Source organism: Theropithecus gelada, chromosome 8 (assembly GCF_003255815.1).
Source record: "Theropithecus gelada isolate Dixy chromosome 8, Tgel_1.0, whole genome shotgun sequence".
NCBI lineage: Eukaryota > Metazoa > Chordata > Mammalia > Primates > Cercopithecidae > Theropithecus > Theropithecus gelada.
The window spans coordinates 87,880,616-87,905,972 of NC_037676.1; the positions used below are offsets into that span (position 1 = coordinate 87,880,616).

Below are 25,357 nucleotides of genomic sequence, written 5' to 3' on the forward strand. Positions count from 1 at the left end.
GCAGTTTGTATTACACCCACCCAGCACGTAATACACCTGTGCATAAGCCACTCCCCAGTGGCTTCCCTGTGCAACCAGTATAAAATCCTTTCTTGCTATCATTGTCTGCAAGGCTCTGCAGGCTGTAGCCCCTGACTCTCTCTGACGTCACTACCTGTCTTTTCTTCCTCAATCGCCATGCTCCAGTCACAAGCTTTTCTGTTCTAGAAACTTCCTTTCTCAGGGCCTTTATACTTGCTGTTTCCTCTGCCTGAAATGCCCTTCCCCAGATCTTTTTTTAGTGGTTCCTCAAATGCACTTCCTTCAATAGGTTTTCTATAATCACTGCATCTAAAGTAGGATTTCCTCACTTGTTATTCTTTACCTCATTCCTGTTTTACTTTCCTCATACTAATTCTCAGTATTGGAAATTTACTTTTTTTTTTTTTTGAGTCATTTATTGTATAGTACCCTCATCCATCCCCATGTCAACTCTGTGAGGGCAGGAGTTATGTTGATCTGGTTTATGGCTATAGCCTCTGTGCTGATGCCTGACACATAATAGCACTCGGAATGATTTGCTGAGTGAATGAATGAAGACACGAGTCATCTTGTGTAGCCCACTTATCACATAGAAAATATTAAGCACTAAATAGGAGCTGAGAAACATGTAATGGTAGTAATGATAACTAACATTGATCAAGTTCTAACTATTGGCACTAGGTTAAATCCCTCACACACATTGTATCATCTTAGTCCTCACCACAACTCTGTGACGTAGGTATTACTGTTACCCTAGTTTTACAGACGAGGAAATTGAATCTTAGCACAATCAAGCAATTTGTCCAAAGTTACAAAGCTAGTAAATTAATCCAGATTCAAAACCAACCTAATTTTAGCACAACGTTATTTGCTAACTGTAATCTGTAACAAAATTATTTACTAACTTCTGCAAAGTGAAACTGCCGTTATCTCCATTTGGATTTTTCAAAGTTTATAATTTTAAGGAGTACTATGTGAGTAGCCACTACATGTATCCTGGGACTCAGCCTAGGTAAAGGGTGCTAGGTGCCTAAGATACAGAGATAAATAATGTGACACAGTACCCAACTTCAGGGGGCACAGTTTAAGAAGAAAAACACAAGTGTGGTAGAATGCACATCTCCATGACACAAACACTCCTCTGTCCTCCCACAAAAAAATAAAAAACTGAAAAATAAAAAACAGCTAAAAAAAAAAACGCCTCTTGCTGCTGGAGACTCATTCCTCTTAAATGTTTCCCTTGAACCTGGCCCAGGTGTTTAATTTTGCATTCCTTACATTATTTTCTAACCGTTTAGCACTGTCTAGGAGGAACTGAATAGCCATCATTTACTGAGTGCCTACACGTGACAGGTGATTTACCTATGCTCACCAACCGAATTCTTACAACAATGAGGTGGGTGTCATTATTCCTGCTTTACAAATGAGCAGTCAACAGTTTATTGGGTCATTGGATTATAAGCCAATGATTACAATAGAGTGTCTGATTACAATGCAGAATTGCTAATATTAGGACAGAAGGATGTGCATGCAAAGATCTATGGGAGCCCCAAGAAACAAGTGGCTGTTGGCCTCCATAGATAGTTATTTATTTTTATTTTGTTTGAGACAGGGTCTTACTCTGTTTCCCAGTCTGGAGTGCAGTGGCATGATCATGGCTCACTGCAGCCTCGACTTTCTGGGCTACGATCCGCCCACCTCAGCCTCCTAAGTGGGACTACAGGGGCACACCACCATGCCTGGCAAATTTTTTATTTTTTGTAAAGATGGTTTTTTGCATGTTGCCCAGGCTGGTCTTGAGCTCCTGAGCTCAAGCAATCCGCCTGCCTTGGCCTACCAAAGTGCTGGGATTACAGGCATAAGCCACTGAGTCCAATCCCAGATATTTACTTTAACACTATAATTGTAACAAGTATGAGAATATCTAGCTTTTTATTAGCTTTTAAATTAAATATTTAATAAATAATGTATATCTCACTTTGTGAAATATCTTGACAATATCTTTACATTTTTTGAGAAAAAGCGAATACTTTTTCTTTTACATTTTTACTAAGATTAATATGTTAGAAGTTTTTTTATTCCAATAATTGGAACACAGACTTTAAGATTTTTTTATATTACATTTTCCTGATATACTGACTGATTTTTTTTTTTTTTTCTGGGGCAAAGAAAAGTACTTTTCTCCAGTTACTGTCAGTTCCTTTACTTAGGATTATTCTGAAATGAGCCAATCCTTCCCTCTGATGGAAACATAGGTACATAATAAGATAAGTACTTTTTTTTATTTTAACAAATCCAGTATTAGAGTAGTCTTTTGCAGCCAGTGAATCATGACAGCCTGCTAAGAATGCCTTCAGTAAAATAAAGTTAGTTTGGGACTGACTGACGTGAATGCATAAAGTTAACTCCATTTAAAACAATTGACTAGGAAAATAAAACAATGCTAAGCCAACCACTGTACTACCAAAAAACGCTACTAAAAAATTCAGATTGCTTCTGAGTAACCAAAGGCAAACCACTCTCCACCCTGTGGTGAACATGTGATACTCTCCCTAACAGCAGCTCTGTGGGGAGGGCCTGCTCCCACTGAGAATTAATTCACTTTCCAGAAGTGAGAGATAAGGGAAAATTCCCACAACAGTAATCCATTTGGTGAACTGCAGTTTGGTGGTGTTTGAAGTTTTACACATATTTAAGAATCAAACATGCTCTTACTTCATCCCTATTAGGAAAGTCATAATCCAGCTTCACAGAAAACGAAAGACAAGCATTTCTGCTGATCAAATAGCCTGGCTCCCTCTACAGAATCCCGGGAACCCACTCTACATTCATAAACTTTGTACTCAGTTCTTGGCACCTATCAACGCCATATCCCCAGGGCCAAGTGAAGAGTCTCACAGCAACTAAGTTAACCCGGGAGGCGGAGCTTGCAGTGAGCCGAGATCCAGCCACTGCACTCCAGCCTTGGCGACAGAGCGAGACTCCGTCTCAAAAAAAAAAAAAAAAAAGAAAAAAAGAAAATTATGTAAAGAATCAAAGTTACCTCACTGGGACCCAACAGATAGGATGCACCTACAGAGGCACAAATAAACTCCATTTTGCAATGGTCCTAAAAATTTTAAAAATGTATTGCTGCTTTCGTGCCTAAGAATTCCCTGTGACATCAACCCAAAACCCACATAAGCAGAAGCACACAATTTTCTAGAATCTTAGAAGAAGAACAAGTAAGTCTAAACATGAATCGTATTTGTTTGGGTGAAATTGACTGAAATAAATAGTAAAGAGTGATTTTGAGATAAATATTGCAAAAATGTACACTAATAACTTACCTTTTATTTATCTATATATTTTCAAATGTAAGTAATGTGATGTCAAGGCCGACACAATCACATTAAACTGTGTCCTGCTTCCCCAACTGTAACTCTAATACTATTGCCCTCAGAGATTGCAGAGACCACAGAACCGAACTCCTTCCCACAATCCCCCGGATTTTTTTTTTTTTGTGGCAAAGTCCCTTGTAGGAAATGAATTCTGTCTATATCTCAAAACAGCCTCACTTACCCATTAGACCCTGTAAGCACAATGCCTCAGGTCCACAATACTTTTAGATGCTCAGGAAAATGTTTCCTTTTAAAATAAGAACAAAAAAGAAAAAAATAGGTTTTGATCAAGGAAAATGTTTAAATATATAATATTAAGGTATTTATCTTTATCTCAGTGTAGGTATAAATGCGTGTTTACGAAAAAGGGAACCCCCAAGGCGAAACTCCATAGGACCCACGAAAGTCATAATGCTGGCTGGGCCTCAAAATGTCCTTCCTATTAAACTATTTTGAATGATTCCTAGGTATGCCAGATGCCAAGTTTTTTTGGCCAGCCGGGGAACTTCTCTTACCTTTGGAAGAAATTATCTTTCTCATACTAGATTCTTCCGAGAAAAGTGATTTGTTAAAAGTTTTGGTTATTTCAAATCAATATGTACTCAACTTAGGACATCTCCTCACCCACGTTAATTTTTTAAAGAGAAGGAAAGTAGAAGGAGAAGATGAACACTTCGTCTGAGGCTCTGCCAGCCTACGAGGAAATGCAATCCTCCAGGCTGGCCCGAGCGTGAGCTGTGGGCAGGGGACTGTGGCGCCGCTGTCTCGTTTTATTCCACGGCCGTGCAGCAGAGGGCGCGTGGCTCTCAGCACTCAGTGCTGCGCGCCCCCCTGCGCCTCCAGGATCGTATCCCTATTTGCCCCAAGGTCATAGCTCCTAACCCAGCTTGCCAGCCCCAGGCCGGGGAAACCAGAAACGGAGCCCTTTGCGCTGGAGACCCCGGCGCGGGTGGGGCGGAAGGGCTCCAGGGCCAGGAGACAGATCACAATGGGGACAGGGGATGAAAGGCGCCGGGGGTCCGGGTCCCGAGCAGTCCCCGCCGCCGCCAGACTCCGTGCCCGGGAGGGGGATGGGGTGCACGTAGACGCTCCGCGGCCCGGGTCGGACGGAGGAGCCCAGGAGCCACCGCAGCCGACGCGAGCCCAGAGATCCAAGCTTCGCTGCCAGCCCAGGACACTGGGGCCCGGACGCGGGCCGAGGGGAGCCGGGCGACCGGAGAGGAGCCCCGGAGCCCCGCTGAACGCCCGCCGAGAGGACGTTTTCCCCGCCCCCGGAGCCTAGCCCGCCCGGCCCGCCCCGAGCGCGGGGAGATCACCTCCGCCCGTCACCTCCTCCCCTTGTCGCCTAGGTCCACCCGGGCCTCCTCCCCCGGGCCGCCCCCGAGCACGAAGTTGGCGGGAGCCTATAAAAGCCGGTGCCGGCACGACCCGCGGACATACAGTGCAGGCGCCCGAGCTGCCGCCGCTAGACCGGTGCCGATTCCTGGCCAGCCCCGACCGCCGGCGCGATCATGTCCCATCACTGGGGGTACGGCAAGCACAACGGTGAGTGCCGGCGGTGGCCGGCGCGGCGGCCCCCAGATCCCGGATCCCCGAGCCTGGATGCCGGCCCGGGGCCCACAGCACCCGCACATGCTGTTTACTGCGGCCGCGGGGAGCGCTGGATGCTCAGGTGCGCCCCGGTTGCTCACTCCGCTCGCGGCTCCCCGGCGCCGGGGATGCCCCCCTTGCCCCAGCTGCGAGGCCACTGTCGAGGAATCCCCGCGTCCGCCCGAGGCGCACAGGGCCCGAAGGAGGGGAGGCGCAGCCCTGGCCGCGGGACCCGAGGACAGTCCCTCCCGGGTCCCGACCTGGGGGATCATTTTAACCGGACCTAGGAGGAGGCGGGGAAGGGTTGTAACGGAAAATTCTAGTTGTTGATCGCAGAGAAATTAAGAGACTCCCCTTCCCCCTTCCCCTCCCCCCCCCCAGTGCACCCCCACACACCCCTGCAGTTTCAGCACCACCTGTGGCTAAGGCGCTCAGCACGAACTGTCCCGGGGCATTTTCCAGTGCTGGTTTGAATCCACGGCGCTGATTTCCGAGTGTTCCCTTCATCTCTCGACTTCTAATGTTAAGCGGTCGGACACCAGGAATCAGGTTTTATCTTGGCCTCAGACCTGGTTCTTCCGAGCCAGCGGAGCAGAGAAGCATGCCTCTGGCGCACCTAGCGCATCTTTGGAAGGTGTGGGGCTTCCTAGGTAGTGGGGACCCTGACGGTTAAAGGAGGGGTGGGCCCGGGCCTGGGCAGTGAGGAAAGGATCCGGATCTCCTTGAATGTCTTAAGTGAGCTTGCATATCCCAAAATCCCAACCACAAGCCCTGACATTAGTGTCTGCCCAACTTCACTTGCTGAATTTCAGTAAAACGACTTTAAAATAGCTAATATTTATATAGCACTCAGTGATCTAAGAACTTTACATATATCAATTCTAATTGTTACAGAGACATCTATGAGGTAAATTTCTAATTATTCCATATTACAAATGTGGAAACTGAGGCACAGATTACGTGTTTTGCCAAAATTTACCCCACTGTTAAGTGGTGCTTCTAAAATTGGAACTGAGCAGATAGGCTCCGGAATGATTGTTCTCTAGGGGTCTGGGTGTACCTTTCCCTACAATGGGGTTTTCACACGTCTTCTTTCCCCCAGGACCTGAGCACTGGCATAAGGAATTCCCCATTGCCAAGGGAGAGCGCCAGTCCCCTGTTGACATCGACACTCATACAGCCAAGTATGACCCTTCCCTGAAGCCCCTGTCTGTTTCCTATGATCAAGCAACTTCTCTGAGGATCCTCAACAATGGTCATTCTTTCAACGTGGAGTTTGATGACTCTCAGGACAAAGCAGGTCAGTGTTTAGAAAATAACTTGTGTATTTTAGACAGTAGCTGTTTTCCGAGCTTAATGGAAGGAGCCAGGAACAGTGGTAGGAACCCTCTTAATAGCACAGTTTGTCTCAGGACTCAAGGATGCCACCCTGATCATTTTCATTAGGTCTCAGATTCGGAGAAGTAGGCTAATTAGTTTGAAGTGTCCCGGGGCCATTTCTCCTCTGTGAAATCCCTGACTTCTATGTAGGGCATTGAATAACTGCGATATGCCTGTGAAAAGTCACAAAAGGCACAAAGTCCCCTAGCAATAAAGATCAGTCATGATGAGATTTGCACTAATTGAACTTTTAAGATTGTAAAATATTTGTCTTCCAGAGCTGATGCGTATCCATTAAAAAGTATATCTTAGTGAGCCTTATCTTCAAGGTAGCAGCGAGAAGAGTAACAAAAAACGTGCCAATTTAAAATGCTGAAATTCTTGGAAAATGTTATGGGTATTTCTTAAGATTGGGCTAGTGTGATAAAGATGGCAGCATATTTTGATATCTCCTCAGAAATTCATTCCACAAACGAAGATGTTGTAGAGTTGGTGGACATACCTGGCCCATTACTGACAAAACCAATTACCATATTTATTTGTAATAGAGCTGTTTACAGGATGCTCACTGTAAAAAAAAAAAAAAAAAAAAAAATGCTGCTTTTTTTTTTTTTTAATCTCTCTCTCTTTTGAAACAAGAGAACAATCCCATTCAGACATAGTAGCTGCCTTCTTTGCTCAGCAGTTACTTTAATTGCCAGTGCCCTATTTTCCTGAGTGCTTTCCTCGGAAGGTCATTGAATGAAATGGTGCTGCAAACACATTTTGTTTGGTGGTGGGAGTGAGTGGAGTGGTGCAGCAAAATGAGAAAGTTTTGGAGTAGTGACCTACGGTACTAATATATTGTATAACATGCAATTATAACCATTTGGATTGACTATTCTTTGTCAGCAGCTATCCTATATAGTCAGCTTGGTTTTGTAAAAAGAATTTTTCCCTCCTTTCAACTTTTAAAAAATTTGTAAACACCTGGCTTTCTGAAATGGTGATTCTGGAAGACAATTAGATGGGGGATAATGTGGAGATCATCTGAGAAATGTTTTCAACCTACCTGTGCCTGCCTGTGTGCACCCTCCCCAGTACACACATACATACATACACACACACACACTCACAATCACACTCACACATTCTGACACAGTATGATGATTTATTAGAATCAAGTCAAGGTTGTACATTGAAGACAGTTCAGTGATTCTGCTACATTGCTTTCCCAAGCATTTCTCTCACTCCAAAGGAACAGTGTTATATAATTAAATTAAACACTTTTTTTCTTGTAAAGAATACTGTATATTTATAACATGACAAGGCCAAAGGTCTCAAGGTATTACACATACAGAAAGGATACTATAACATTTCATGTCTAGTCATTTACAAACCAAAAGAAGTGAGCTACTTTAGTCTGTAGCTGTGCTTTTTGAAAGAGCCACAATGATGTCATTGTTTTCAATGGATGTAATGTCTGCCAAATTTTGTATCTCATTGGATGCTACATAGAAATTGGATACTTTGAGTCTTTTTTGGAACGCTGAAGAAACAAATCTCCAATAAATGAAAGCAGATGAGGTTCCTTATCGTCCTTAGAAAATGGATAGTGAAATAAATTATTCTAGTAATACATATTATTGGAAAGTGGATTTGAACATATGGTCTGGTGGTTATCAGCATAGACCGGGGTCAGAGAGACCTGGAATTGAGTTCTAGCTCTGCCGACAACTAGCTCAGAGACTTTGCGAGTAATACTGTCTAGGTTTTAGTTGTTTTTAACTGTTAAGTTGGAGTAACAATAGTATCTGCCACAGTGGAAGGATGAAATGGGACAGTATATGTAAAGCACCTAGCCCAGTGCCTGGCGCATAGAAGTTCCTCAATAAATGGCCTCTGTTGTTGTCACAATTTAAACCCTTTGACCGCCTCTATTAGACAATTGCTGTAAATGTTGCACCTGAGGTAAGATTTCTGAATAAACTTTTTCTTTAACAGCTTTAAGATTAGTTCCCATCATTGGATGGTATTTTAAAATTTTATTTTTATATTTTCTGAAGCATTCTGTTTATCATACTGAATATGTACTTATTTTATGTATGAAGTTATTATATAGTTATATATTTTACCATGAATCTGTTAAACTTTGACGGATTTCTCCATAAGCAGTAACTAATTAGGTCTAGCTACATTTTTAGCAGCTATTTCTTGTGGAGAGCAATGCATACATTTTGAAAGAAGTTGGCCATGTTTAGATTGTGAAACAGATGAAAACCATGGCGTTTAGGTAGGAGCTCCCACCCATGCCTTTAGAGACACATGTATTATCCACCTAGTTCTTCTACAAAAAAAAAAAAATCCTTACTAACACCACTTAAATGCATGGGAAGCTAAGCACCATGAAAGCAGGGTGGAGGCCTGGTCCCTCTCCTGTTTCCCGGAGCCCATGCTGGAAATATCTAAAGTAGAAAGACATAGAAATAGTAGACCCTGACTGCCACTTTGATAAGTGCAGAAAGGAAGTATTCCGAGGAACTATGGAAAACGTGAAGGAGGCTTAGCAGTCTAACTGTGTAAGACAGGAAAGACTTTACAGGGTAAATAAGGCTTATGTGGAGGCTTGAAGGATTTTGATGTCTTGGACAAGAGTCCAGGCAAAGGGAGATAGGAAATACCAGGGGACTTAAGAGAGCACAGCATGTGCTCCAGAAAGGCAAGAAGGCACACTCAAAGCAAGGTCAGGAAGGACTTGCCCTCATTTGCATAGGAAAGATTCCTTTGTAATTTTGCCTCTCTTTTCCACATTTTCAGTTACTTTGGTTAAACAAGGATGCAAAATATATTAAAATGTCAATATTAAGGGAAACGACATCTACAGAAGAAATTTTAAAAAATTATACCATGTGGGGGCCAGGCATGGTGGCTCACACCTGTAGTCCCAGCACTTTGGAAGGCTGAGGCAGGCAGATCACTTGAGGTCAGGAATTCAAGACCAGCCTGGCCAACAGTAGTAGAAACCCTGTCTCTACTAAAAATACAAAAAAATGAGCTGGGTGTTGTGGCACACGCCTGTAACCCCAGCTACTCAGGAGGCTGAGGCAGGAGAATCTGGATCCCGGGAGGTGGAGGTTGCAGTGAGCCAAGACCACACCACTGCACTCTATCCTGGTGACGGCATGAGACTCCATCTCAAAACAAACAAACAAACAAACAAACAAAACCACACACAAAGAAAAAACATGTGGAAAAACTCCCTTTAGAATTTTTTTTTTTTTAAATAAGACAATCCTAGGCTCTCAAAGCCAAAACAAAGAGTAGAGATACTCTAGTTAAACTCACCTAAAATAAACATGAAGAAACTGAAGCCGAAGAGTTTAAATAACTTGCTAAGTCATCTCCTTGCTAGTTTGCTGGAGGCACTAAATAGCAATCACTTAAAAATAGAATTTGAATAAAAATATTTGAAGGATAACCATATTTGACATTTAGTTTGTACATACCATGTTTTTTAAAAACTGGCATTTTTTTCTGTACACTTAAGTCAAAAAGTTTTTTATTTCACTCATTTAATTTTAAAAAATCAACAGTTTAACATCTTTTTGTTAGGAGTTATTATTGTGGTGGTAACATTTTTAGATTTCCTATACCTCTTATTTCCTGTATTTAAATGCGTTTCATTTACCTGTCTTCTTTGTCTTAATGAGATTTCAGCCTTCTAGAACTTCTCATAAATTGAGGTTTTCCAATATGCTTTAAATGTTCTCTTATATCCAAACTTAGGTACTTGGGTATCAGGAACTGAGTGGGTTGACTTTATTGCTGATTTAAGCTTGAGAGAATTTTTTAAACTGTGGAGTTAATAGGATTTAACTAGAAGCTTGGGTTAGAGCTCTCATCAATCTTCTAAATTCCTTTGAAAATAAGCCACCTTAAATTCACCTTAAGTTAATGAAAAATTGCTAATCCCTTTAGGTTTTTAAAAAAACTTATTAAATAATAACTCACCCTGCTTGAGATGTTTTATTAATGGCCTTATCTAGGAGAAAAGAACAGTAGTCAAATTATTAACTCCTGCTAACTTATTAACTTTTATTAAGGAGTTTAATACTCTCCTGCTTTATTGCAAAGTTAGGGACAAATTTTGAAAGCCAATGCCAGCATTATTGGGCCAACTCTTATCCAAGTCTTACATCATTTCTGTTTTTTAGAAATTGAAATTTTAAAAATCTGTTTGTTATTTCAAGAAAAGATTAAAGGAAGCTGGATGAGTTTACCTGTGCTCTTTCTAAGTGACCCATTGTCTGTATGACATAATGGATCTTCATACATGGATCCTGCTTGACTTTCAGAGACTTGCTTTTGAAGCTCTAAAAGTTTTCTTCCACAGCAGTCCTAAGTTAAAAGAAAGCATGGCAACAAATGAAAGGGCTTGTCATGCACACAGTCATGGTGTCAGCAAAACCCTAAATACCTAGAAAATGGACCAACATATTCTAAACACTGTAGTTACTATATTCACATCAAAACAGCTTCTTTTTTTACTCCTATATAATTGCCACATAGCTTAAACCACAACTTCTGTTGAATTTCGACTGTGTTTACTCTAGCGAAAGTGACAGCTACACATCTTACTGCTTTAAAACAAATGGAACACGTGTATGTTTTTTATCCCCAGATTTGTCTATATTGGCACGTAGCCTTAGGATTATTGGCTGCTGCCAACGGGCAACACAGTAATACATGATTTTAACATTTTCAGGTTATTTATAGAAAAGATAGTCCCGAAAATGACATGTTTTCTGTAGAATTAATCATTTGCTTCATTAGTAGGAAATCATTTAAATTTTATTTTTAAACTAAAGATTACTGGGACTAGTTTATTTATATTTTGGACTTAAAAGAAACTGTTGACATTCATTAAGGTCTTTAGTCTGTCACTTCAGTGCATCTTAATTTAGTTTAAGTGATTAGGGAGAAAAAATTAAAAAATATTAAATGTTCAGCTTTTAATTTGTGTAAGCAATGTGATTCATTTCAATATTGCTAGATCTCTTATTTTTCTCAAAAAGTAATTTATATAATTTCCTCAAATAATATGTATAGGAAGACAGATTATTCTATAACATTACACTTAGTGCTTGTTTTGTGTTATATACAGAGTATGTATAATTGATGACAGATCATGAAAATTAAAATTGGCTGGAGCTCTTGATGTTGAGATTTGAGTTTAAATTAAATTTGGGAGGTCTTGAAAAAACGTTAGAGTAGAAAACTGTATTTATGTCTCCATCCCGCACAAAACACATTTCTGGGGCACAATAAACCATTGACTCTTTAAAGCGCCACTGCCATGGCTGGATTTTACAGAGAAAAAATACGCAGTTAGCAATTTCTGCTATTTTTAAAAATTATTTTTACATTAGAAAATAGATTTCATTTTAAACTGCAACAGTTTAGACAATGGCATGGAGTTATTTAAATAAATAAGTAGATCCAGAATATAGCATAAAGTCCCTAACTTAAACCAAAATATTGTCTTTTATTTTTCGCAAATAAAAAGTTTGAGTTTATGTCAATTTATTATAACCATGTTTTTGAAGGACTTCATTGACTAAACTCCATGCTAAGAGTTTGCTAGAATTGTTGCCTTCTGTAGCAAGTAAACGTTAAGGATTTAATAACTTTTTCTAGTTACAGTGGGTTTCTAATCTTCATAGCAATGAGTTTTATTTTAACAGGGGCTAAAACAGGTATCTGGTGATAGGAGATTAGCACTGAATGTGTTTAATCATTGAGCCCAGAGTACTTTTTCTTTTCTTTTCTTTTTTTTTTTTTTGTCTTAGCTGTTAGCAAGCATTGTTTAATAAAAGTTTGCACACACTCTTGCCTAATTCTAAATGTTCTTAGAAACAAATTAAGATGAAATTTTAAGATTTGTAAGAGAAAGAATAAGAATAAGAAATAGCAATAAACTTTATTCTCCTTAAAATGTAAGATCCTGCTATGATTCTTCATTGGGGAGAAAGAAGCTACATTTGGAAAACTGGTTATCTCAAGATGCTTAGTATGGTTTTATTTAGTTAGTTTTACCACTTGGTAGAATTAATGATGTGACAAATGACATTTGCTTCTTATTATCAGCCAGTTGGTTGCTAGCTTTAAAGAGTTATTATAAAGGATTTTTTTCAGTATTAATTTATTTCATGAACATATATTTAATTTTTAAGGGTATATTATTATTAAAAAAGAGAGAATTCTTTCATTCTCTTAAAAAGAGTCTAGAATTAGAAGCTAATATTTCCTTATAGAATTATCAGGAAACATACTGTCATAATAAGTTGTTTTGGTGTTCCAAGAGATGTGACTTTGTCAGAATACATCCAAATTCATATTTCTTAGCAGATCTGAAACATAACACCATTTATAATTCTTTCTGTTTTCATTCTTCCTTTTTTATCCTGGCCTACTGTAAAACAGATCTGGCAGCCAGAGGTTGTATCAGGAACCACAGAAAGACCTCACTGCTTAAATATCTTCAAAGCAGTGTTTCACTTTGAATAGATGAATGGGTGTTGCTACCATGTAAGCATATTTAGGTGAAGCTCATGAACAAATCTTGTACAGAAGTTATCCCTTTGTTCTGCAATGCCAAAGTAAATTTGGGCTCGTTATTTTATGGAATTATAAAGTAAAGCTAATAAAATACACTTATAGCAACAGATGTTTAATTCCCAGTACTAGAAAAATAAAATTTAAATTGTAGAACTAAACTACCTCTAAAAGCTTTTGAATATATTGGTTAAATCCCATTAATATATATAAAGTTAGGTACAGAGTTTCTTGGTGGAGGGGAGGAGAAAGAGTGATTTCACACTATTTTAATCCTCTGTCAAGACGCAACTTGTTAATTATGTACAGATAGTTCGTAGCCCAAGTATGTGAGTTTTAGTACTGATTTTGCTTAGTGAAGTTACATTAATGCCAAAATAGTAGAATCATGGAATAGTTATCAAGTTAGAATTTTAAGTTCTTAGAGATAATAGAGCACATTACACTGCATATAGAAGACGATCCATAAATTATTAGTAAAATAGTAAATGATTTAGTGTATCCACTTTACAGATGAGTAAATTAAGGTCAAAGAGGTTTAATAAAAACTTTTGGCTGGGCACGGTGGTTCATGCCTGTAATCCTGCACTTTAGGAGACCGAGGTGGATGGATCACTCAAGCTCAGGAGTTCCAGACCAGCCTGGGCAACAAGGCAAGACTCTGCCTCTACTAAAAATATAAAAATTAGCTGGACATGGTAGTGCACGCCTGTAATCCCAGCTACTCGGGAGGCTGAGGCACGAGAATCACTTGAATTCTGCTTGAGGCGGGGGTTGCAGTGAGCTGAGATCGCACCACTGCACTCCAGCCTGGGCAACAGAGCAAGATTTTGTTCAAAAAATAATAATAGCCAGGATGGACTTGATCTCCTGACCTCGTGATCAGCCCACCTCAGCCTCCCAAAGTGCTGGGATTACAGGTGTGAGCCACCATAATAATAATAATAATTAAAATATATGTAAATAAATAATAAAAAATTAAGGGAACAAAGCTAGCCAGCAGCAGTGACAGTCCAAATTCTAAAGAATTTGGGAAGCCTATATAAGGATAATTGGATTTTGCAATGTTAAGATCAATGGAATACTTATTTCACAAATTCGGGTGTGTAAGAACTGGTATCAGAGGTTAGCAAAGCAGGCTGTATGGCAGCCATTGGGCCTTGGTAGAACAGACGGTCCCACGTTTGCAAGTGTATGTGGCAGACCAATTATTTGGCCAGTGGCTACATGGGCACTTCCTAAATGATTCCCAGAGGGATTATTAGTTTCACTTAAAATTTTCTCTCTCTGGACCTGAATCTATGACTCTAAAACAAATCCAGAAAAAGGAATCAGTATGCTCAGAAAGAAAGATGTGAAAAGCATCATTTCTCCAGACAACACATGTGAGGATAAAAACAGACGAAGTGATTTTGTTCAGCACCATAGACTAAACTTGACTCTGGATTGAATTTTCAGAGTGAAATGTGATGAAAGGCAAACATTTAGTACTGTAAAATAGAACTAAAGATGGTAATATTTAGACATGTGTTTCATGTGCGTGTGTATGAGTGTATGTGTGTATACATATGTATGTATGTGTATGCAGATACATACATATATGTTACATGTATATATGTTTTTAATTATAGTGATCAAGGGAGGACCCCTGGATGGCACTTACAGATTGATTCAGTTTCACTTTCACTGGGGTTCACTTGATGGGCAAGGTTCTGAGCATACTGTGGATAAAAAGAAATATGCTGCAGAGGTAAGATATACTTTTTTTTTCTTTCCAGGGAAAAATGTTTATAAGTTGATAGCATTAATTTCAAAAGCTTAATTTGTAAATTCAACTCGCACCCAGTGAACCACTTCTTTTACAAAGGACCTTCATATTTGCTTTTTATAACCTTTAATTGTGACATTATACTTAATGCTGCAGAACTTTCTCTACTGTCTCCAACTCCAACATTTGCAAAAAGTAAACAGACTCAAATTAGAGGATCCTGTTTTAACATAAATTTGGATATCAAATGTGTGCCTTCTGTCAAAACTGTACATTTCTTTGTCTTAGAGTTATTGATGAAAACACTTGCTATTATACCAAGTACTCTGTGGATAATTAGAATTAAAATGAAAAGAAAGTTTTGATTTAAAATTATCCATATTTTCAATTTCCTAAGTAACCTTTACTGTGAGAAAAAGACCAGTGGACAAAATCTGTCGGCTTTGATTGTGTAAACCACTCACTGTGGCTTTGTCTCTTCACCTTAGCTTCACTTGGTTCACTGGAACACAAAATATGGGGATTTTGGGAAAGCTGTGCAGCAACCCGATGGACTGGCCGTTCTAGGTATTTTTTTGAAGGTTAGTTGATGGCCCAATTATTTCTTTTTTTCCTATTTTTAATAAAGGATGACCAGACAAAACATTTGTAACATACAGGACATTCTACAAAAGAGCTTAGGAAATGTCTTTGTCCCTGAAATGTTTTCAAGTTTATCTCTTCCTTTCATATCTGCTAGTTGCAGTGGAGATGGAGGACAAAAAGATAATAGGAGAGGTGTTTATTCGGTACTGTTTGAATGTAAACGTGAAGAACATAAAAAGATCAACTTGGGTGACTGCTAGGTGTTTGTTTTCTTTTCATTTAATCTGAGGCTAAACAGTACTATATCATGATAAAGTAAGATCAGGTACTGAAGAGGGGAAAGACAGTGAATTTCAGGCAACAGTGGGACATAACTGGTTGAGCTGCCTTCTAAACAGTGGTAAAGGGGAATGGAGAAAAGTCTGGACTGGAGATTTATGAGCTCTGATTCATATGTTGAGGTGAAAGCTACAGGTATCTATGAAATCATCCAAGTACAGCACAAAGAGGGAGATGAGAAAGCTGCCCAGGGGGCAATCATGAGAAACTGCAAAATGTAAGGCCTTTACAAGGGGAGAGATGCAAATTAAACAACTTAAAAGGGGTCAGGCGTGGTGGCTTATGCCTATAATCCCAGCACCTTGGGACACCAAGGCAGGAGGATAGTTTGAGGCTGGGAGCTCAAGACCAGCCTGGGCAACATAGCGCCATTCCATCTCTATGAAAAATTTTTAAAAATTAGCTGGGCATAAAACAAACAAACAAACACAAAAACACAAAATTAGCTGGGCATGGTGGTGTATACCTGCAGTCCCAGCTACTCGGGAGGCAAGGGCAGGAAAATCACTTGAGCCTAGGGATTTGAGGTTACAGTGAGCTATCATCATGCCACTGCACTACAGGCTGGGTGACAGAGCAAGACTCTGACTCTAAAAAAAAAGGCAAGAGTTAAGAGAGATTTGGGATGTTGGAAGGCATAGGGAAAGCCAAAGAAGAAGATAATTTTTAAAAAGAAGGGATGACCGTAGTGTAAAGTCCAAATCAAGGCAAGTCCTTGAAGTGTATTCTAAAAGTTAGAGGTCACTGGGGATAATTGAGCCAGTGGTTTCAGGAGTACTATCTGAGTGGAAGCCGAGGCAGGTTGAAGATTCGGTGAAAGTAGGCAAGTCTATGGTGTCAGTGTCATCAAGCCAGTACTGATGGGTGTCATGTATAAAGTGGAGGATTTGGGCTATTTGGATGTTTTCTAATAGAGCTACCCAAATAAAAATAAAAACTGGTACAGTACCAACTGGGTGATAGTATCTTGCCCTTTATGTTTTTCTTTAGGTTGGCAGCGCTAAACCAGGCCTTCAGAAAGTTGTTGATGTGCTGGACTCCATTAAAACAAAGGTAAATTTGAATTTTCTGCCACCTCCTTAGGGTACTGATTTTCAATACTCCATTGGTTTTAGAAACTTCTTTTGATCAAATTGCACAGTCTCAATGACATGTGATATTTGGATGAGCAGTTGATAAAGGTAGAATATTCCTTAAATATTTAATGTTTCTTTCAACAAAGTTGATCCTAATGCTAGCATAATTCTAAGACTTGTGTTTATTTAATCTTGCTCCCCCATCATTTGCACATCCATATGTAAGAGTCAGAGAATCTTATGACTGCAAGGCGGTTCAAAGGTCCTCTAGTCAAATTATTCACTCACTCACACAGCAGATATTTGTTGAGTATGTACTATGTGCCAGTCGCTTTGCAAACAAGTAGATACAATGGTGAACAAGATAAACAAGGCCCTGTTTCATGGAGATTTCTATTCTATAACCTCTTTGCATTCATTCATCCTGCATTTGAATCCTCTCTACAGCATAGTTGTATTGAGGTCATTGAGCATCTGTTTAAACACTACAGTCACTTCCCGTAATGGGGAACTTATCACCAGGGACAGCCCTGGCTTTATAAAGCTGATCCTCACATTGAAGCAGCATCTATCCTCTGAAATGCTCACTCTACACCCCTGGCTTGAGCCCCTTGAATTCATAGAATAAACCTGATCTCTCTTCCACATAACCCTACTCTCTCTCTACTCTGTTTTTTCACCTACCTCAAGCTAATTATCTTTAGCTCCCTTTAACTATTCTCATATGACATCGTTTTCTCTCTTTGCCACCACCTTGTCACTCCTCCAATAAATCATTCCTGTTTGCTTGAAAAGTGTAGTGTCCAAAACAGAATGTAGTTATTTGATTCTGACCTAGAGCGAGAAAAATCACCTCCTCATCAGGGATACCCTATTTCTGGTATTGCAATCTGAAGTCACCTCATTTTAGTGGCAGCAGTCTCACTTTAAATACTGGGTGTGATCAGTTAATGACTTAATGGAGAATGTAAGGATTTTAGATAAATGGCCAACATGAAAAATGGACATGTGAAAATAGTTTTTGTTTTGTTTTGTTTTGCTAAGACCTGCCACATATTTTCAAGTCGAATGTCTTCTGTTAATTTCTTTTTATTTTGTTTGCCAGTGAATATAGGACCTCTCTTTTAAAAAGTGTTTTTGACCATCAGAGAGGAGTATACCTATTTGTGTCTCCTGCTTTCCTACCTTCCTCCTACTGTGTCAGTGTGACAGTTTGAACCTGAGTATTTGCCTTGTTCTAGGGCAAGAGTGCTGACTTCACTAACTTCGATCCTCGTGGTCTCCTTCCTGAATCCTTGGATTATTGGACCTACTCAGGCTCACTGACCACCCCTCCTCTTCTGGAATGTGTGACCTGGATTGTGCTCAAGGAACCCATCAGCGTCAGCAGCGAGCAGGTTGGTTTTCTAATGACAGGTCTGTTAATAGGTGGAGCATTTAGTCAAGGCAGAAGACCTTGGCCTCCAGAGTGAGAGAGACCTGAGATTTAATCCTTCTGCTACTTCTTGCTGTGGAAATAGTGCCTTTGACGGTGCTCAGCAAATAAACAGCATTCAGTAAATCTTTGTTGTTATTAGCTATAAACTTACACAGTTTGTTTAGCCTGTAAAATTGAATAGTCATTGTAAAGATTCAATGAAAAAGGTGTCTGTCACCTAATAAATTAATAAATGCTTTTTTTTTTTTGCCAGTTATGAGGAAACTGAGGCTTAGAAAAGTGAGAGTTCATATTCAAGGTTACATAGATATCAGTGAATTCCCAGCTTACTACTCACTCACATAAGAGCTTTCTGCGGTTTTATTTATATCAGAATGCATTTCTGAATCCTGACAGGTGAGAGTCATCCCTTGGAGAACATATATCTATTAAAACTTACTCCAGGTTGCTTTAGAGGCTTAGAGCAGGTATTCTTACATTTCCAATACAATGTATTGTGTGATGTTCAAGTGATTAATGCAGCTTCTAAGTCACTGATGAGTGGCCACAAAAGTGGATACAAATGAATTTTTCCTAGACTTGTCTCTTAGCGCACAGTTGAAATGTAGAAAGTGAACATTCCTTAGGATTCGCAAGAGGTTGGATCCTGAATAATTTAAGGAGAGCTTTAGGAGCCAACAATCTTGAAAATGGTCACTATGTGAGTAGTGATAGTGTGATTTAAAGCTACAAAAATGCTGAATAATAGAGGTTTAGAGCTGCAATGTGCAATAGAGATTATGTTGTCCAACTTTCTCATCTCACTGGCTTGAATCACTTTGATCAACAACAGTCTGAGAAACAGGAAAATTGAAGTGTTTTCCCTTCAGCTACCTTGGGACAGAATCAGGTCTGGGAGCAAGGATTCTATTCCTGTGTCCTCCTTTAGAATATGAACTCATGAATGCTGAAGATGCTTCACATCTTTCTTTAAAGGAAATATATATCTAACTGGAAAATTACTTGTAGCATATCAAAGTGTGCCTAAAAAATAGCATGCGTATCTTGTAGTATGTCACTTGAAGATTGACCTTGTAGTAATAAGATATTTGAGCAAGCTTCTTGAAGTTATAGTGTAAGGAAAGATTATAATGCCACTTTGCTATGTAGATGCAGTGTTTACGTTGTAATTTAAAACATGGAATTTTTTTTCTTCTTTCACTGAGAGCAATGCAACTTTAAAGCAATAGTCTGACATTTAGAGCCATTATAACAAATAGATTTATGGTGTATACACACCCACAGGCCGAAATACACATATAGATAAGGGCAGTTGAACCTACTGCATTAATCCTTGTGCCCTGAGTTTGCTCTTTAAAGTTGAAAGTGGTATTAAACTAATAATGTTAATTGCATATATTGGCAAAATACCAATAGGGCTATTTTTCTTGTCCTATAACATGGAGTCTGGAGGGAGGCTCATGCTTAGCTCAGGAAGCTAGGGCTCCAGGTCCTCCTCTGTCTGATTCCCTTGACTTGGCCTTGCCCATCTTCAGGTGAGGACTTCATCTTCAAGGCAGTTGCAATAGCGTTTTGAGCATCACATCTGGATACAACCACTTCTTGAGGAGGAAATGAATACCTCTTCCATTGGCTCCCTAGCAGCAGAGAAGCTTTTCCCTGAAGGCCCCTAGCAAACCTTTCACTTCTCATTGGCTAGAATTGTGTTTTCTTGCTTAGTCCCTAGCCAGGGAATGTGATCATTTCGGCCTGTGGGTGTGCATACACCATAAGTCCATTTGCTATAATGGCTCTAAATGTCAGACTATTGCTTTAAAGTTGGATTGCTCACAGTGAAAGAAGAAAAAAATTCCATGTTTTAAATTATAACGTAAACACTCCATCTACAAAACAAAGTGGCATTATAACCTTTCCTTACACTACAACTTCATTACCCCGCTGAGGCTTACAGGGAGAGGACAGATGTCTGTTAATGAGGAAGTATGGCGGTAGGGGGTGTGGATTTTAGGTAAGCAGTATAAACGGGTCTGCTAATTCTGCTACCTTTATTTTCTATACTCAGGCTCTGTCTCTGTGATGCTAAAATAATGAGTCAAGTTGACTAATGTGATGAGTGTAATTTAATTGGTGCAGTGAGGAACAGAAATCGGTTATACTGGTTTAATCAAAAGTTTGACCTCATTACACTTTATGAACAGACTCTCTTTCAGATTGCTGGAATTCGGTTGCAATGAGTCGACCCTATATATCCTTAGAATGCTCCCTAGCATTCAGTAACCATAGCTGTGCATGTTATAATGTATGTGCATGGAAGGTGGCTTTATGGGAGTGATTGAGAGACTATTACCCGACAAAAGAGATCAGGTTAAAGGCTGTTGATTCCTGGGCTGCTGTATTCCTGCCCAAACCACCCTTTTTCATTTGGATCAAGTCTTGGTTAGAGGGAGGAAAGTAGCACTTTTTAAGAACCTTGAAGAAGTGGGAAACTGTTTAATGGCTTCCTGTATCTCAGTGGTGGCCAGTAAACTGAAACAAGTTTACAACGGAGTAAAAATCAACCAGTGACAAGGGGTTCTAATGTTAAATGCATATATTGGCAAAATACCAATAGGGCTATGTAGGGTGATGAGCACTCACAATTGTTCACTAAAATGCTATTTTTAAAACAGGAAAGTAGAATGGTTGAGTGCAACTCCATAGCATGAGATAAATTGAGCTAGTTAAGGCAAATCAGCCTGGGCAAATTCATTTCTGTGTTTTTGTGTATTTGGAGATGCCAGCTCGTCGCTCAGCCCATAGAGCTTACAGGTCCTGACCACTTGATCTAATTGTACAGATGTGATAGTTTGTCTTCCCTGGGGCAGAAAACAAACTTTAATTTGGAACTAAAATTGTTATTATTTTGCATCTAAAGGTATGAGTTTATAGACTTTTGAGATTAGATTTTAAAATTAAAAGGTCACTGAAAATTTCCTTTAAAAATGGCCCCAATGAATTTGTGTATTTTGTATAAATTGGTTTGTGATATTAAAGCATGCATACATAATCTATATGTGATTATGTATTTATTAGGAATCAAATTGAATTTTGGCGTTTGATGCACAGCACTGTGAATGTTGGGGAATGTAATTTTTGTTTGTTTTTGTTTCTGCTTTTTGAGACAGAGCCTCGCTCTGTCGCCTAGGCTGGAGTGCAGTGGCGCAATCTCAGCTCATTGCAATCTCTGCCTCCAGGGTTTAAATGATTCTCGTACCTTAGCCTCCCGAGTAGCTGAGATTACAGGCGCGCCACCACGCCTGGCTAATTTTTTTTTTTTTTTTTTTTTTTTTTTTTTTTTTTTTTTTTAGTAGAGACGGGGTTTTGCCATGTTGGCCAGGCTGGTCTTGAATTGCTGACCTCAAGTGATCCACCTGCCTCAGCCTTCCAAAGTGCTGGGATTACAGGCATGAGCCATTGTGCCTGGCAGGGGAATGTATTTAAAGATACAACACAAGCATATAACTGAATACTATTGTGAAACGTGAATTATCAATGTTTTATTGTGTCTTTTAGATGTCGAAATTCCGTAAACTTAACTTCAATGGGGAGGGTGAACCTGAAGAACTGATGGTGGACAACTGGCGCCCGGCTCAGCCACTGAAGAACAGGCAAATCAAAGCTTCCTTCAAATAAGATGGTCCCATAGCCTGTATCCAAATAATGAATCTTCGGGTGTTTCCCTCTAGCTAAGCACAGATCTACCTTGGTGATTTGGACCCTGATTGCTTTGTGTCTGGTTTTCTAGACGCTTCGTCTCTTACTTGATAGGCTTACTAATAAAATGTGAAGACTAGATCAATTGTCATGCTTGACACAACTGCTGTGGCTGGTTGGTGCTTTGTTTATGGTAGTAGTTTTTCTGTAACACAGAATATAGGATAAGAAATAAGAATAAAGTACCTTGACTTTGTTCACAGCATGTAGGGTGATGAGCACTCAATTGTTCACTAAAATGCTGCTTTTAAAACATAGGAAAGTAGAATGATTGAGTGCAAATCCATAGCACGTGATAAATGGAGCTAGTTAAGGCAAATCAGGTAAAATAGTCATGATTCTATGTAATGTAAACCAGAAAAAATAAATGTTCATGATTCCAAGATGTTATATTAAAGAAAAACTTTAAAAATTATTATATATTTATAGTAAAGTTATCTTAAATATGAATTACGTTGTAATTTAGTGACTTTTGAATTACAGAGATGTAAATGAAGTATTACGTGTAAAAATTGTTATAATTAGAGTTGTGATACAGAGTATATTTCAATTCAGACAATATATCATAACTTAATAAATATTGTATTTTAGATATATTCTCTAATAAAATTCAGAATTCTATTCTGGGTTATTTTATTGTGGACTGAGTAGTGGGTAATACAATAATGGAGGAACAAATGTCTACTTTTATAATTCATAATAATTCCTTATTAATAATGAGCCATCATAATTGGCTTACTGATAATTGAAGAAGTCTCCATAAAAGGAAAAACTCTGGAGGTCATTTACTTATTATGCCAAGTACCGTTTTAAGTGCTTTCTGAGCATTCATGTGATCTTCATGACAATCCTATGAAGATTAATTCTGCAAGAGAAATGATTACATTAAAAGTAGCAAGGTAGAAAAGGGGGAAGAGTCTGCACACTGAATCAATATAAGCCCCTTGGGAATAAAATAAATAAAAGTTCATTTTATTAAAAAACGGAACTCAGTTGATACCCAGAAGTGAAATAATAATTTGAATTTTAAAAAGAGAAATTAAGCTGAGCATGGTGGCTCACTCCGGTAATCCCAGTACTTTGGGAGGCTGAGGCAGGATGATTGCTTTAGGCTGGCAGTTTGAGACCAGCCTAGGCAACATAGTGAGGCCTTGTCTCTATAAAAAATGTAAAAATTATTCGACCGTGGTGTTGCATACCTGTAGTCCTAACTACTTGGGAGTCTCGCGCACCAGGATCACATGAACCCAAGCGTTCAAGTCTGTAGTAAGCTATGATTGCACCACTGTACTCCAGTCTTGGTGACAGAGTGACACCCTGTCTCTAAAGAAACACACAAACAAACAAAAAAGATGAATTATACAACTATTACAGACAGGAAAGAGTGAATAAATGAAAATAAATCTCTTACTATTATGCCTTTCTGGATTTAGCTCTGTGCCTTGACCATGGAGTCTTTGGCTAATGAATTATTCTGGAAAATGAAATGGAACACATATCAGGTTCCACACGTCAGGGAATAAAAACTCGTTGCTTTAGATAGAAAATTTCCTAAACTCACCTTAGATCTTTAGCTAACTCAAGCTTACAAAAATTTTATTCTGTATTTTCTACCAAATCATAGGTCTAAGAGCCAATTTGAGTTAACTTTTTATATGGTATGAGGTAAGGATTTAAGTTCAGTTTTTTGGCCTGAGGATCCAACTTTCCTAGCACCATTTGTAGAAAAGACTATCCTTTCCCCACTGAATTGTTTTGGTCACTTTGTAGATCAAGTAACCAAAACAACTTACTTTCTCATCTGTTTTCCTAAAGAATTGTACTGAGTTTGATTATTTGTTTTGAATCCCAGCTCTTCTCAACCTCTCTGATCCTGGGTATATATTGAGAGTGACACCCAGGATTGTTGCTTTTTTTTTCTCTTTGAGATAGGATCTCATCTGTGGCCCAGGCTGGACTACAATAGCATGATGGTACGATCTCAGCTCACTGCAACCTCTTCCTCCAGGGCTCAAGTGATCCTCCTGCCTCAGCCTCCCCAGTAGCTGGGACCACAGGTGTGCACCACTACACCTGGCTATTTTTTTGTATTTTTAGTAGAGGCAGGGTCTCACCATGTTACCCAGGCTGGATTGTTGTGCTTTATTTGCTACAGCTCATCTCATCTTCCTTGGGACCACCCTCGTCTCCAATCCCCACTCAGTGGCGGCAGGGCGGCTGGCAATTAAAACTTGTCAGTAAAGGACATCTCAGTTTGTTCAGGTTTCAGCAGTCTTTTTTCGGGTTTTTATTTTCCACTCATACCAGCCCACACAGATGGTGTCTGGGTGACAGAGGAGAGGGCCCAGGATCTGTATAATGCCCCCAGATCCTTGCTGGCCTCTGTTGTGGGGTGGCCTAGGCTGGCCCTGGCTCCATCTGTGTCTGCTGGCATTTGGTCTGTTCCATCTGGTTTTTGGAGGTACTAATAGCAGAAGGCTTATCCCCACCACTGCCTCTAGTTGCAAAGTCTAGAGCTCTTCATTTATGACCCTGGGGAAGGGTCCAGGTTAATCTTGTTTCCAGAAAGAAACAGTAAAAGGGAAGCCTCTGTCATACAGGAAGAATCACACAGAGGCAATCTATCTTCTGATGAAGAACCAGTTTCCTTGCTTTTCCTTATCACCCAGATTGGACCCTTAAAGAATGAGGGCAAAGAAGGACACTAGTACCTGACATCCTTGCTTAATTCTTCTCTCCCCTTCTTCACACAGGGTCAGAAAAGGTTGGTTTGTCCTTCTGTAATTCTTCCCTGTGTGGCGGCAGATTCTCTTGTACCCTGTTTCTTTCTGAAAGCAGCATTCACCTGGTGTCTTCCCCAGAGTCATAATAGCAGACAAAATGCACAGAAAGAAAATTGGTTTTACAATAGGAGAAGGGCCATCAGAAAATATTTCAAAATTAGGACCCACGTTACACTTAGCAATATGCTGCTGCCAAAGACTCAGTGAGATTTCTTTAGTCCACTTAGTAAAATCTAGAAGTTCAACTTGTGTTTCTCTCCTGTCTCCATCTCCTCTCCACCCCTGACCTCTGCCTCTAATATAAGTAATCTATATGCCCCTGACCTCCGCCTCTAATACTATAAGTAATCTATAGTGCTTCCATGTTTAACAAAAGGTAGCATCATTACTTTTATTTTTTTTAATTTTTTATTTTTTATTTCAATAGATTTTTGGGGAACAGGTGGTGTTTGGTTACATGAATAAATTCTTTAGTGGTGATATCTGAGATTTTGGTGCATCCATCACCTGAGCAGTGTACACTGTACCCAATGTTCAGTATTTTATCCCTCACCACTGCATCCATGCCAACATCTATTTTTTTTTTTAATCTTTTGTTTATGGTCATTCTTGCAGGAGTGAGGTGGTATTACATTGTGGTTTGGATTTGT

General features: G+C 39.5%; 1 protein-coding gene across 2 annotated transcripts; it reads left to right on the forward strand.

The window, feature by feature from the left end:
- Positions 1–4,700: 4,700 nt before the first annotated feature.
- Positions 4,701–22,545, forward strand: CA2 (carbonic anhydrase 2). Of its 2 annotated transcripts, XM_025393969.1 has the most exons (7): positions 4,701–4,946; positions 6,094–6,291; positions 14,597–14,715; positions 15,222–15,314; positions 16,648–16,710; positions 17,975–18,130; positions 21,724–22,545. In XM_025393969.1, exons 1-7 carry the CDS (start codon positions 4,913–4,915, stop codon positions 21,841–21,843), a joined length of 783 nt encoding a protein of 260 aa, XP_025249754.1. In that variant the 5' UTR covers positions 4,701–4,912; the 3' UTR covers positions 21,844–22,545. The 2 variants fall into 2 exon arrangements, with proteins under 2 accessions (XP_025249754.1, XP_025249755.1); XM_025393970.1 differs by lacking the exon at positions 14,597–14,715 and having other exon boundaries at positions 4,733–4,946.
- The last annotated feature ends 2,812 nt before the right edge of the window (positions 22,546–25,357 follow it).